Source organism: Antedon mediterranea, chromosome 9 (genome assembly GCF_964355755.1).
Source record: "Antedon mediterranea chromosome 9, ecAntMedi1.1, whole genome shotgun sequence".
Taxonomy (NCBI): Eukaryota; Metazoa; Echinodermata; class Crinoidea; order Comatulida; family Antedonidae; genus Antedon; species Antedon mediterranea.
In genome coordinates, this window is record NC_092678.1 from 22,969,012 (window position 1) to 22,984,921 (window position 15,910).

Consider the following 15,910-nt stretch of genomic DNA (forward strand, 5'->3'; position numbering starts at 1 on the left):
TGGGAACACACAAGAATAAAAAACTGAAAAGTAAATTAAGTGAACAGCAGCTCTTATCATAATCACAAGGCCTACCAAGTTGATTAAACAATTGAATGCTTTGTCCCCATAAACATGAAAAATAAAAATGAATAAAATAGTTTTCACTTTGTTAGGTGAATAATTGTTTTTCAAATTTTTAGTCAAACTGAATAATTATATGTGACATTAAAATGGCCTATTCAACACAATTTTTTGTTAAATTATTTTTGTAATTTTTATAATTATTAACATAATTTTGCATTATTAGTAACTGATTATTAATTTTAACACTACTAATATAAAGTTTTCTTTTATTACAGTAAATATTAAAAATTATTTCGCACGGTCTGCCATGCAGCGTTTATTCGAAACAACCGAACTTCCCAAAGATGGCGCCATCGTATATATAAAAGATAAAGTGGTAGAGTTCTGGCAGGGTCAGCTTGATAACGGAGTGGAGTTTATTAATGGTCTTCTGAATGTCCAATGGACACTTGATTTATCTACCATGTCAGTTGCTACGTTTGATGAAGAAGCAAAAGAAGAAGAAGAAGGTTAGTAACGTTAAGCATAAATTACATTTTAATATCTAATACTGTTCACAACTGTCTTTAATTTTGTCAAAGCACAGTAAAACCAATCTTTAGGACACCCATTATTTTAGGGGATACTTCTATTAAGGGGTTACTTCTATTAAAACAAATGAGAGGTCATCTGTATAATGTTCTAACACTATAACCAACCCCCATTCAGGGCACACACTTATTAAAAGTCAGTTATTATGCTACAACTGTTCCAAACTTGCATTTCAGGAATCACATTTTGTACCATAACTTTATTAGTGTTTATCAACATACAAACTTTTAAACAATAAGAAGATTGTTACTTTGATGAAATTAAATTATCTTATATTGATGTAGTTTAGTGAAAATATTAACCTAATTTTTTGCAAATCAATTTGTTATATAGACTTTAAATTGCGATAAGATAATATGTGCCAAAATAATTATGTTTACAGTACAGAAACAATCCTTAAGCTCTGTCTACACAATCAGTTTGTTTGATGTGTCCAAATATGGTAGTGATATGCTCAAATATGGTAATGACATGACATCATCATGTCCATATATGGCCACATCACATTTTTTTGTCACGTAATGTTTGATAGTTTAGACAGGGCTTTACAAATAGTGTTAGTTATGTTTATGTCTCATACGTAGATAAAAGAACTAGTAGACGAACCAAGGCACCATTCAAACTGAAGAAAATTGCAAATACTATCGACGAATGTCCAGCTGTAAAAGGTGAGTTTTAAAAATAGTGGTGTTTAATGTGTAGAAATAAATGTGTGAAGTGACCATGCATGTGTAGGTAAAGTTTGATTGAGCTTGGTTCCCACTAGGACGCAATGAATGATGTAAGCACAACACAAGCAAATTGACCAATCACAATCTAGCTAATCCGTCTCTTTCTGATTTGTGAAGCATCACACTTATCTTGTTGCGTTGCGTCCTAGTGGAAACCAAGCTTTAAAGTAAATAATGTAAAGCAAGCACAAACAGTTACAAAATCTAAAGCTTGGTTCCCACTAGGATACAATGCAATGTTGTAGGAGCACAACGCAATTGAGTTAACCAATCACAAGCAAGAGTTTAGATGATCCATAGCGATTGGTCAAATTACTTGCAATGCACTTGCGTCATTGCATGTTCTATAACTTCATATTATATAGATGCAAATAACAGTTATTTCTGTTTTTAGAACTTTTTTCTGCAATTGTTCCTGACCTTAGCATTCTTCCTCGTGGTTTTAATGGTAGTCTTAGAGCTGTTGGACGGGGTTTAACAGGTTGGTTGATGCATATTTAAATTACTATTATCATTGCTTATTATTGTTTTCTTGTATACTATCATTAAAAATATTAAAATTATTTTCATTGATAACTTTTTCTGATTGGTTTTTAGAGAATGGAGTATTAGCATTCCTTGTTAAAATTATGAATATGACGATTGAAGATTTCGAGGCGACAGTTGACTTGCATAATATTGTATCAACAAAATTACAAGATGTTATGATGTCATTTGCTAAAAAATATAAAGATAAGGTTAGCATTATTTAAGCCTTGTTCTACACTATCAAAAAAGTTTGATGTGCCCATATATGGTAGTTTTATGCCTAAATATGGTAGTGCTATGTTTAAATATGGTGGTGATATTCCCAAATATGGTAGTGATATGACATCATCATGTCCATATATGGGCACATCAAATTGTTTTGACACATAAAGTCTGATAGTGTAGACAAGGCTTTTCAATGTTCTTGCATGCAATACTAGGTCAATATAATTAAAATATCTAACTTCATGTATACAACGTTTTATGTTGTAAAATTGATGCTAACAGTATAAAATGAATTTCTACAAATGCATCTAGTATTGTCATGAATTTATTAAATTATGTTCATCTAGTTATCGTATGATTTAAGAAATACAACATTACATTTTCAAAATTCTTTAGCATTTGCCTTTTTTCTTACACAACCATATTTTATTCTTTTTGTAAAGTTGGTCAGTAAAATTGACGATAAGTTTAGCGACATAGTGGAGAAGATTTTACTTGCCAAAGATTACCGTTTCAAGACATGCAAAACAAAGACATCACGACCAGATGCATTCTTTAGTCTGCTTTGGCCTTTGCTTTTAGGTGGTATGGTTCCAATGAGCTTTGGTAAGTCAACATTGTTTTGTAACTATTCTTTTTTTTTTATTTCATACGCATCCAACAGTGGGTGACTTGCCAATTACAGGATGGATAAACTATTTAATACTTTATCATGCTTATTTGAGGCTTAGGGAGTGGAGTTGAAAGAGTCGTGAGTTACAACCCTGGCACTAGGTCAGGATTGAACCCCGGACCTTAGGATTGGAAGGCAAGCACGTTAACCACCAAGCTACAGCTCCATAATCTCCCATGTAATATAATGCATAGAATTATGACCTACTTACATCTAAGCTCGGGTATCCTCAGTTCTAGACTAGTTGAAAAGCAATTGAAATACTAAAATTGTGCGTCCTGTATTCTGCCAAAACAACGATAAAATAAGATTTACATTTTTTTTAGAATCAGTGACTTATACATAGCTTGCCTATACATAGTGTTTGTGTTTTTTTGCTTCAGGTTTTTCATCATATGGATATGTTGAACCAGGTATATGTGTCGATATGAACGTCAACAAGTTTAGAGCTTCTGTAAGTACATTTATATACTGTATCACTTGTGCCCATGAAAATTGACAGCTCTGGACCTACGAATATTCTGATGTGGTATAAAGACATTGCTTACTTGATCTCTTAGCTTTAAACCTTTGTGAGAGGCGTGGGTTTGAGACCTGTTTGTGTCATATTGCTTGTATACTTGTGCAAGAACCTTTACTCTCATAGTCTTTCGGATGGGACGTAAAGCTGTTGGTCCTGTGTACAGAGAATGCACTGTAAAGAACTTGTAGTACACTAATCGAAAAGAATAGTCTTCTGGTATAGTCATATAATAATATGATACTGTGGCTACTGTGTGTTAATAGAGGACCTAAAGCTCTGTCTACACTATCAAACTAGTTTGACAAAAAAAAGTGTGATGTGCCCAAATATAGTATTCATATGTTCAAATATGGTAGTGATATGACATCATTTTTTGTCGCATAAAGTTTGATAGTGTAGACTGAGTTTAATACAAATTTTCTCAGTGTCCTGTTTAACTAATCCCAGACTACTTTGTGTCAAGAAATGTTTTGAAATAAAAGTTTGCTGGGAAATTTTTGTTTAAAAACTACTTTTTTAACTTGCTTACATTTGTCTGTTTTTTAAATGATTTGTGACTGGTACGTTATTTTATTTATAGGTCTATTGTTTATACTACCCTTTTAGAATTAAAAAAAAATGTGATGTGCCCAAATATGGGAGTGATATGCCCAAATATGGTAGTGATATGACATCAACATTTCCATATATGGGAACATCACATAAAGTTGATAGTGTAAACAGAGCTTTATTTATTTAAAGGCTGAATTGATTGTATCTGGTGGATCAAGATCGATTGGCTCAATATCAGTTGGCTTTGGTCTGTATGCCTCAATGGCGTTGATAGGAGATATCTTAAATGTTCGTCTACCAATCGGTATTGAAATTCAGTTCTTCAGAGCACCACAGCGAAGGTAATATTTGTAAAATATAGAGATCTAATTGTAGAATAGCAAGCAATCTGATTTGCAACTACACCAATGTCATTAATCAGTTCTGTTAAATGCGCTTTAGGAACATTATAAAGATTTCATTGACAGAAGGAGATGGTAATTTATACATTAGATTAATCTGAGCACAAGCCCAGTATAAACAAATAATAATAAATTCATTATCGGGACTGTTTATTTAATATTCATCCATCATCTACCATCCTGAAAAGTTTAGTTAAAATATAGGATATGTATGGCTACCGGTGTGTGCAAACTGTTCGTGGTACTATAGTTTTGACACTATACCAAATTGTTTTAATTTTTTTTATTCAAGTTGTTTATATTATTAATTTTCTGGTGAAATTGTTTCTCTTTATGTTTTTTGTATATTTTGATTGTTGGGTCACATGGAATGCAATAGTCTGCACTATTCTCTTGACGTTATATTAATTCATCGTAGTAGATTAGTTTTATTCATTTTAAACACAGCTAAATATATTCATGTCATCGAATGTTGGTCACATGGTGTGCAATATTCTGTACTATTGCATGCTCTTGAAGTTATATTAATTCATCATAGTAGATGAGTTTTATGCATTCTCATTCTTCTAGATTGTACGTTGATATTGAACTTATTCCCCTGACACTTAAGCTGGACACTTATATTGAAATGGGATTCAGACGATTTAAAGTAAAAATCTTTAAGGCCAACCTCTGGCAGTACCAAACCGCATCTCACAGAGGAACTCTTTGGGATAAGGTTACGAAAAAGGAAACAAAAGAAAGGCCTTTTATTGACAAGGTAAAGCCCTGTCTAGACTATCAAACTAGTGATGTGCCCAAATATGGTAGTGATATGCTTAAATATGGTAGTGATTGTGTCCATATATGGGCACATCACATTTTTTTTCCACAATAGTGGGGTTCACATGGAACTATGTCTAGAAGAAGTGGATTCAAATAGAAATAATGTGCAAGGTTGAATAAATAATAAGGAAATATTTGGCACTGGTTTCTATCAAAAGGGAGATGTAATTGTTTGTAGCTACTGTGTGGTAGCTTTGTGTCAGAGTAATTTGTTCAGTTGTTTGCCTGTTGGTGCAGTACCTGCTGCTTATTTGGACTTGAATCTAACCCCTAGTGCAAGCTCGGTGGTCTAGAGGTATGAACACCAGGCTAGAGATCTAGAGGGCGTGGGTTTGAGCCCCACCCAAAAATTACTTGCAAATTTTACTTGGTATAAAGTACAAATTCACACAGCAATCATGTTTATAAAAAGTCAGAATCCAATTTAATGATAAAAATCTGATTTAAAATGAAGTGTGACAGACCTAGAAATGGTTGTGTAAAAATTAAATAATGTGAGTTGGCAGAGATAGTATAGTACAGTATAATAGTCCCAGTGAGACTGTGGGTACAGGATTTGGTGAAAACTATTTGGTGGAAGTATACTCATGTGGCATTAACAATTTTGTGTCAAAATGGGATGGCATGGGGTTATATTCATTCATATACTGTAATTTATTTTATGTGTCTGATAAATGTTCTCTAAAGGTGTTCAGTAGAAACGACCAAGATTCAGCTGATGTAGCTATAGCGTCATCTCAAGCAGAGTCTACAGGCTGTGTTGTGAAACAGGTTATTGGTCGTGACCACACTGATCCCGCATTTGAACTGGTGTTCCTTGCGCATGACAGTCTCAGTGAACTGGTTTACACGTTGGATATTGGAACGGTTCCTGGAGGAAATGATGTTGTGTCAGATATGAAGCTTGGAGGCACTGTGACAACTGCAAATATAGTAAGATTATTTTTTAAGATAATTTTTAGTTTGATGATTTACAGTTAGAATGATCAGAGAAGAGTGACTTATTGACTAGATGACTATAACAACAACACTAATACCCTTTTCACATCTGCATAAATTGTTACAACTTGTAACCAGGTTTGATCTCCCGATTTATTACTTGTTTTCATACACGCATATAACCCTGAGAAATCTCTGAAGGAAAGCGTAGTTGCACGCTATTTGATTACTATGATTGGTCAGTTTAATACCAGGGCAATACATGAACGCGCGCAGTAACTCGAAACATCTCGGAACAAAAACAGGCTTCTCATCAGTGTATAAAATTGTATTCACACTATGCAAACCTGGTTACAACTTGTTACATTTTGCAGTTACCAATTTTTTGAAGTTACCAATTTTTCCATCAATATATGCGTCAATAAACACTTGCTGTTTTACATTATTTCACATTCAAAGAGCATATGCATTTATATTACATTTTAATGTTACTTAATTACAGGACATGACGGGTGGAGTACCATTACATTTTACTGTGAAAGTTACAAATAACGAAGGTTTAGAATCAACAACATCTTGTAGCATTCATACCTATGATGTCACTCTGCCTGCCGGTCGACTGACTCCTGGGTTTTTATCTACAAGTCGTCCAGATATTCTTCGCTGTTCTACGTTGGTGTTTGACGATTCGGAAACTACAAGTTTGAAAGAGGCCGTTGGATTTGGTCCTGGAGAATGGGGAGAGCAGCTTGTGGGTTGGGATGAACCTGATGTCACATGGGTCGAAGCTGATGCTGGTAAATACATAACTAATACGTGTAATCATTATTAATAACGTGTCTTGATTCTAATATATATAGGTTTGGAAATTTTAATATTTAGTTTTAAAATTTTACAGCATAATATTCAGTAAATCTGAATCTAATAATTACAACAATTAAATCAAGTAAGATTAAAAGCACACACGCTTGGTAAAATACCGTCATACAAGTTAGAACAGGTTGACTCTTTATTATAACATTTTAACATTAATGTGATTTTAAATTTTTTCATTCTAATTTAGCCAACCAGTTTCCAAATTTGGAGTATTTCTCAATCCCCCAACTTGGTCGCCTGGTTTCACCTCCAGTTGATTCCGTCACCAAGCAGTACCCAGATGCATGTGCCGCAGAATGTCTCAAACTGCCAACCACAAAATGTAGAAGTTTTAATTACAATATGAGAGATGGAAAGTGTGAACTATTGGAAGAATTGGAAGGTGATGGTGTGGTGCTGCATCACGTAAGTTGAATTAATATTTCTAGGAAATATACATCTGTAATTAGGTGTCGATTATATACAGGCAGACCCATCTCAACACTTTCTCTTGTTATGCCTTCTGTCATTTTCCATTGTTATTAATAAAAGTTGGTAGTAGTATTTTTAATAATTGTAAGAAGCCTTTCCTGTAGGAGTGCTTATGTAGGCTTGTATGTGTTCAAACCATTGCAAGGTTTCTAAACAATTGTAGACATTTTGGAATTGAGTAATTATGCTAATGATACCAAAAGTAATATGTTCTTATATTATTATAGTATGGCGATTTCTATCACTATGAGCGTCTAGGGCTAGGCCTAGCCACCGACTACACCCACAATGGGCTAGACATGAAGCACAACAACCTGCATTACTTTAACATAGAGGCAGTCAACTCATTAGGCTACAAGAACATCTTGACTTCTCTTCCAATTCTGACTGACTTTACTACACCAGAACCAGGTCCCATTCAAAACAAACAGCTTGATGTGACGTCACATGGAACTTGCATCCTGTTGACGCCAGAAGAATGGGAAGGCAGATGTGTGGAGGAAACGTTCCTATCAAACAATCGGTAATGTTTTTAAACACTACAAAATTTGTAAACTTTTTTATATGCTTATTTTATTTCTAACATTGTTTATATGTAAGTGCCAAATGAAATCAACTTGTATAAAGCATCACAAAAGTATACACTGTTCTTGCATAGAGTAGTTAGCTGTAGCTATCACAATGCTATTTAGCATGTAAGCATGTGCGGTATGCTATCACAATGCTGTTTAGCATGTAAGCATGTGCGGTATGCTATCACAATGCTGTTTAGCATGTAAGCATGTGCGGTATGCTATCACAATGCTGTTTAGCATGTAAGCATGTGCGGTATGCTATCACAATGCTGTTTAGCATGTAAGCATGTGCGGTATGCTATCACAATGCTGTTTAGCCTGTAAGCATGTGCGGTATGCTATGTTCTACCAAGGCAATCTAACAACAGGACACTAAGCGTGCCATGCCAAGATAGGAACTTGTAACAGTCCTTAGATCTTCTGTCTGGCTGCAACAAATATACCAACAGTGCTGTACTATGTACACACTCTCTGTGGTGCTCTGTGTTTGTTAAGGGGCGTGGAACTGATCATGTCGCAGCCACAGATAAACCCTTTGATCTCTAGAGCTCAGCATCCTGTGCTGTACAGTGCATTCTTACTGTATAACAGTGACAAATCATACTTACAGATAGGATATTGATATATTAATGTGTGTTTTTGCCTCTTATAGGACAATCATTGATGGCAAAGGCTCAATGACTGTGTTCAATGGTCATACACCACTTGTTGATGAAAGATGGACTAGAGCTAATAGGTATATTGCATGTAAGTCACCCAAATTCATTATAGTAACTAAAACTAAAAGCAACAAGCTGATGTTTTTACTACTAATGTGAAAACTAACAAGGCCATATACATGGCTGCAGTCGCGTGCTCAAATTTGAGTTAGTGTTTACCTACCGACCAACATAGTGAGCTGTAGAGTCGCGTTTAAACGTGACTAAAAAGCAACTCAATTTCTAAAGACCTAATTGTTGTAGGGAATTTTGAAATCTTTTTGAAAAGTCCCTAAAAATATAATAAATACAAAATTCATACACAGCTGCCTTGTATGTGCTCATGAAATAATATTTTCAACAAGTACTGTAATTTCAGTATCCATAAAAACTCATAATCCTCATCGATAAACCATGTCGAGTTGAGTGGCCAAGCGTTTAAGACAGGAGCGGCGCAAACCATAGCTATACAATGGGGCACAGGTTGAAGTCACTCTTCGACTATTGTTCTGGTGGTAGAACATCTTCTTGGATAAGTACTTAAAACTGAAGGTCCAGTGTCCACATCTGGCTTGTGTGAACCTGGTTCATCTTTCGGAGGAGTAGAAGGTTACCCCGCCGGCCCACCCCAGTGCACTGGTCCATTCAGCCACTTAGATGGCAGTACTGGACACAAAGTCAGCCTGCAAGTCACAGGTTATTACCCCACATTTATATATTACCGTACTGACGCGGGTATAAGCCCACCCCCCTCGAACATGAAATCACGTCAAGTTTGGGGGGTGGGCTTATACCCGAGGATCCAAAAATGCAGATCGTCAAAAACAGCACGAACACTGTGTATTCCACCATGCGAGCGAGCGCCCTCACGTGTACGACGTTGCCTCTAAACTAAATACACGAGGTGTAGAGTGTCGGAAAATTAAGTTTATAGTTCGTGTAATTTATCGTAGAATATCTTATTTTAAACATCAATTTAACACGAATTTATCAAGCAGAAAAGCAAGTATACAATGTTCGTTACATAGAAATGTACCAAAGAAATTTAATAAGCTTGTTTATGGCAGCCGATACCAAATAGTGGTTTTCCGTTTTGGCGACTTGTAGCGTCGTGTGTGAAGCGATCTTCGACCGCGATGGAGTGTAAACAAAACAGGACCGCTAGGCCTCATATGGCCTAGCGTATATTAGCCTAGCTTGGTTATGATCAAAGGTAGGTGTATTCGGTGTATGGACGTCGCCAAATACAAAATAATGTATTACGACACACACTGTAGATCTTCGAATTAATGGGTGGGCTTATACCCGAGTGCCTCATTTTTCTTGAAAATTAGTCAAAAGTCGGGGGTGGGCTTATACCCGAGTATGGGCTTATACCCGCGTCAGTACGGTAATAAATAAATCTAACTGTCATTTCAGCAAATTGGGATGGAATCCATGATGATGAAACAGGAATATTTGGGTACACGTGGTCAATTGGTCATTACCCCTGTGATGACATCATACATCATCATCATGATCCTCATGCTCACCTGTTCGACGAATCAGAATGGACACATATTGGACTAGTCAATGGCCTCATGCTACCAGGTGAATAAAACATTTTTACATATCTATGATTTTATATGAATGTATACTATATATTTGTATAACTGTTGTACATAAATTTTAAATGTTGTTTTATATACTGTATTGTTGCCTGAGGGAAAACATATTTCAATTTATTATAATTTGACAATAAAGTAGTTATGAATCTTGAATTTACTAATAATTAACACATACATTTTCCAAATAAAATAGTTTAATAGATATTTAAGAGATATTGTATTTATTTTTCCTGTTATATATTATATAATTCAAAGCACAGGAGGAAATTAACAGTTTCTAATACTGTACTGATTTTTAGATTAACTACAGGACTATTTTTATAGATAAATATTAATGATACTTTATTAATTAATGTTTCTTAATTATTTCAGATTATGATTATTACATCACAGTGAGAGGACTAAATAAAGTTGAATTTGGTGGTCCACTCTCATTGACCGTTTGCCATTCCATTCCTCTTGTTATTGACAACACGTTTCCGTTTGTTAACGATATATTTGACATTGAATACAATGAGGTGTTGGAAGAAGTATCAGTGTCATACAATGTAAGGTGTGTATTATGTAACTGCATGAAAAAGGTTTTAAAAATAAAATCATCAACATTTTTTTAAAGAGAATTTATACTTAAAGATATATTTCCCCTTGAAAAAATATATTTTTAAAATGTTTTTGTTGACAATGCCATTTGACTTATTTGCCCTCCAGCAACACATCTTTTTTGTATATATATATGTGTGTTTATTGTTACTTAATTATCATATTCATTTTGTGTGGAAAATCAATAAAAACAAAAAAACAAAAAAAACTGTCACATATTATTATTATTCCCTTTATTGTTATACTAGATAAAAACTGTAATTTACGCAAACAATAAGTCAGTGAGTTTTTGGTTGAAATTAACTGTTTATTTTTTTTTTTTATAGGTGAAAAATTTTTTTATAGTTTTTTTTTCTGTAGAAGTGATCAATTTTATTACAAAATTCAAAGCCTTTTTTTATTTTTCTTCATTTTTCATGTTTTTGGGGGACAATATATCTTTAAAATGTCTTTTTGTAATGTCAACAAACCCTTGTTTATTTTGGGTTTTTTTACTCCTATTTAATTCTGATGTTTACTTATTTTGTTTTTATTGACCCTTAATTCTGGTAATTACATTTATTTTGTTTTTGAGACCCATTTCTAAAATTTAAATTTATATTGTGTCTTACCTTAATTTTCAAATTTAAATTGATTTTGTTTTTAGTGACCCCATTTTCTGAAATTTAAATTTATTTTGTTTTTATTGACCTTTATTTCTGACATTTACATTTTTTTTATTGACCCTTTCTAAAATTTGTATTTTGTTTTACCATAATTCTAAAATTTAAATTTGTTTTGTTTTTATTGACCCCAATTAAAAATGTCAATTTATTTTTGTTTTTAGTGATCCTAATTCTAAGATATTTGTTTTGTTTTTAGTGACCTTAATTCTGAGATATTTGTTTTGTTTGTAGTGACCCTAATTCTAAGATATTTGTTTTGTTTTTAGTGACCCTAATTCAGAGATATTTGTTTTGTTTTTAGTGACCATAATTCTGAGATATTTGTTTTATTTTAAGCATGGAGAAATAGTCTCCATGTTTTAAGTGACCCAAATTCAGAGATATTTGTTTTGTTTTTAGTGACCTTAATTCTGAGATATTTGTTTTATTTTAAGCATGGAGAAATAGTCTCCATGTTTTAAGTGACCCAAATTCTAAGATATTTGTTTTGTTTTTAGTGACCTTAATTCTGAGATATTTGTTTTATTTTAAGCATGGAGAAATAGTCTCCATGTTTTAAGTGACCCAAATTCTAAGATATTTGTTTTGTTTTTAGTGACCTTAATTCTGAGATTTTATTATATTTTGTTATTAGTGACCATAATTATTATATTTACATTTATTTTGTTTTTAGTGACCCTAATTCAGAGATATATGCTGTTGATATTGGGATAGGAGAGGGAAAATACGATGTTTACCTTAAAGAATGGGAGAGATACTTTGACCACAACACTTCTGTAGTTCCATACAAACTTATTGACGGTGTGCCAGCCTGGATGCAGATAAGAGCCATAAACAACGGTAATTTGTTTATATATTTGTTTCTAATTACTAATTTAATTGTATACAAAATAAGTAATAATCATTAACCATTACTATTACAGTCAGACTGCTTTTAGGTTCTTTATATACAAATTGTTTCCCGACACTAAGTATCATTTCAAGGTTGTGTTTGAAGCAAGGAGAAGTGGAATAAATATTTTACATCTCCCTCGTTTGAAGAGTATAAAACTGTGCAATTATTTCTTATTTTTATTCATTTGTTTTTCTTTCTGATTTCAGTTGATCTTCGTTTAGTGGACCACGCTAACTCACCATTGATTGTTGACTTCAGTCCTCCTGTTCAAGGTCAGTTCAGGGATGGCTTTGACCTGGGTGTGGACAGTGATTATGAGTATGATGTGACAAAGGTATGCATGCGATTTTTATGTTTTCTTTTCTGTCTCAATTTCTATTTTAAGGGATTTGGGACAATCTGCTGATTGTTGTCGGTGCTATATAAATTTGATATAGATTCATGGTCTAATGGTTAGAACATCTGCATATCAGAAAGTCCGGGTTCGAATCTCGGTTGGGGCGAACAGAAAACACAATTTTATTTAAAGAAAATTGCATTTATTGTTCAGTACTGTGCCAACTGGTTAGATTTTGCTGATGAAGAATCTGGGATTGCTGGTTATTCGTTGGGATTAGGATCATCTCCCGGATCAACAGATGTTGTCGACTTTATCTCTCTCAAAAGCCATGACTACAAGTACTGTTTCTCTGGCCTGAATCTTCAACATGGTGTGAAGTATTATGGGGTTCTAGCAGCGTTTAATGGTGGACACAAGCACCTCAACACAACTGTTTCATCTGATGGAGGTACTGTTGTGTATTATATAAGTTACATAATATACATTTTTTACAGTATTGTGAACAGAGAATATAGAATAAAACAGTTGCATTGTCAATAATTTTCAATCTTTAAGTGAATTTAAGAAAAAGAAAATGTTAAGCTAATCTTGTGGTCTGTAAATTGTTGGTATTTTCTGGAAGGCATGTCCATATATACTAATTAAATATAATTTCTTCTGTCACCAGTCTTGATTGATGTGACCCCACCTGTGGAGGGACACCTTCTTGATGGTCTCTTACCTGACAACGAAGACCTTCAGTATTCGTCTGCTCCTGCTACAGTCTCTGGCCAATGGTATAACTTCACAGATCCTGAATCTGGTATTGATGATGTTATCGTTACTATATATGGCAGACATACTCTGAGGTACACTTATACAATAATCATTTGTATATACAGAACAGTCAACTCTCCCAATACCAGACTCTCTGAAAACCAAAATTGTCACAAAATCAGACTTTTCATGAGGTCCAAAAGGTCCCAAACTCTGTTTTCAGAATACCAGACTAGATACCCAGACTTGCCCAAGGTTGTCCGATATTGGAAAAGTTGACTATGCTTGGAATATATTAGCATTTTATTTTATTTGTTATTATTTTATCTCCGTAACCATTTTAATTACTTTTAATTTAGTGAGGAGTTCGCAGAATTTGAAATCATCCATGAATCTGAATCTGTTGAACCGAACGCTACGTTTTTTGAATGGCATCACTTCCACCTGAAAGATGGCGATGACGTGTTCATCGAACTAGACGTTGTCAACCAAGCTGGCCTCTCGGTAACGCAAAGGTCAGATGGTTTCAGAGTTGACCTTACACCACCGATCATGACATTTATCGGGGATGGAAGTACACCAGGAGAAGACATAGAATTTCAGGTTAGTTATGATTTATAGTTTTTATGTAGATGATGTGAATCAAGTTATTATGTTTGAACAAACTCGCATGCGAATGTCTGCATGTTTAATAAACATTTAGTATAGGCCGATAATTGTTACCATAAAACTTTAAATGTTTCTCTGCCAGTACTACCCTGCAGACTAATGCAAGTCATGTTGAGAAATAAGAAGTAGTTGTAACAAGGTGCAGTACTTTGAAACTCCAGAGATAAAGCTTAATACTCTTACTATATGCACGATTTTGTTTATTGTTTAATATGTTTATTTTTCTCAGTCGAATGACACATTGATATCAGCAAACTGGAAATTCCACGACCCAGAGTCTGACATGAATCACTACAAATTCTCAGTTTCTGAAACCTACGGAGGAACCACACACCAAATATTTCCAAGTAAGTGAAATGATTTCAAGATGTCCAATTAACTTTGAACAAATAGTGCTATGGATGATTTCCTTCCCTCCTAAGGGTTCACTTTGTGTCTTAAATCTCTAACCAAACAGCGTTTATTCATCTCGCTCCAAGTGCTACAATGAGAGAGGCTGACATGTGCCAGTACACTGCAGTATACCCCTTCTCTAATGAATCTTGACTTCATATTGTTTTGAGAAAATATGTATGCTTATTAGACGTTTACGTAACATTTTACTTTATTTCAGGTCCTCATTCTCACCCAGCATTTATAGAAGTGCCTCAATCCCAAGACGCTCATACAGAATATGATCTGACATTGAAAGAGGGCGGTCTGTACAACACCCGAATTTCAGGAGTAAATAACGCAGGTTTGACATCACCACATGAGACCAATGGTGTCATCATAGATCCGTCTCCACCTTTGGTAAGCTGTTTTTGCATTTAGTTAAAATTCCTTAAGGATATCTACGAATACTTGTATGGTTATGTTGATATTAGAAGTGTAATACTTCAAGGGACCAAAAATATTAGTTATCAATTTGTTAGTTTGTTAGTTATATTCAGTTTGTAAGTTTTTTATCCAATTACATTTCAGCTGTCCAGCATCAAGGTTGGTGTCATGGATCCTGGAGAATCTGAAGAGTTTTTATTTGGATATGTTTGGCAAAGTGATCCAGAAGGAATCAGAGCTACGTGGAAAGCAGTGGATGCTGAGAGCGGTATTATATCCTATTGGGCTGCAATAGGAACTCAACCAGGTAACCAGAATAGATTAACTATTATGAATTTTGAAATAGGGGGCTTTTGTTTTGGGGGTTACCAGAACTCATATGAACAGTCTAACAATGTACAGTAATTACTCTCTTTAGTACTTTAAAGTAACCTCTAATAATTGCAAATTATAAAGAAACCTCTAATAATTGCAAATTATTAGAGGTTGCTTTAATAATTGCAAATTATTGTAACAGTCTAAAAAGCTTAACTAGACGTACTTCAGTAGTCAAAGCAAATTCTCTAATAACTGCAAATTATTGTAACGGTCTAAAAGGCTTAACTGGAAAAAACTAATTCTCTCTTTTGTAGTTAAACCAAATTCTCTAATAACTGCAAATTATTGTAATGGTCTAAAAGGCTTAACTTGACAAACTGTTTCTCTCTTTTGTAGTTAAACCAAATTCTCTAATACTTACAAATGTTTGTAACGGTATAAAAGGCTTAACTGGACATACTTTTCTCTTAAGCAGTCAAACAAAATTCTCTAATAACTGCAAATTGTTAGAAAAATGTCATGTACTATTTTGTAGGTTCAAATGATGTACAGGATTTTACAAGTATG

The 15,910-nt window shown here is 34.1% G+C and overlaps 1 protein-coding gene across 1 annotated transcript; it reads left to right on the top strand.

The window, feature by feature from the left end:
• Positions 1 to 2,443: 2,443 nt before the first annotated feature.
• Positions 2,444 to 14,561, top strand: LOC140058333 (uncharacterized). Its single transcript, XM_072103896.1, has 18 exons — positions 2,444 to 2,452; positions 2,585 to 2,747; positions 3,198 to 3,268; positions 4,079 to 4,230; positions 4,861 to 5,050; positions 5,803 to 6,048; positions 6,557 to 6,851; positions 7,118 to 7,335; positions 7,629 to 7,924; positions 8,629 to 8,723; positions 10,094 to 10,264; positions 10,654 to 10,834; positions 12,220 to 12,386; positions 12,648 to 12,775; positions 12,992 to 13,229; positions 13,449 to 13,629; positions 13,897 to 14,140; positions 14,436 to 14,561. The coding sequence occupies exons 1-18, from the start codon at positions 2,444 to 2,446 to the stop codon at positions 14,559 to 14,561; spliced, it is 3,171 nt and encodes a 1,056-aa protein (XP_071959997.1).
• Positions 14,562 to 15,910: the final 1,349 nt, after the last annotated feature.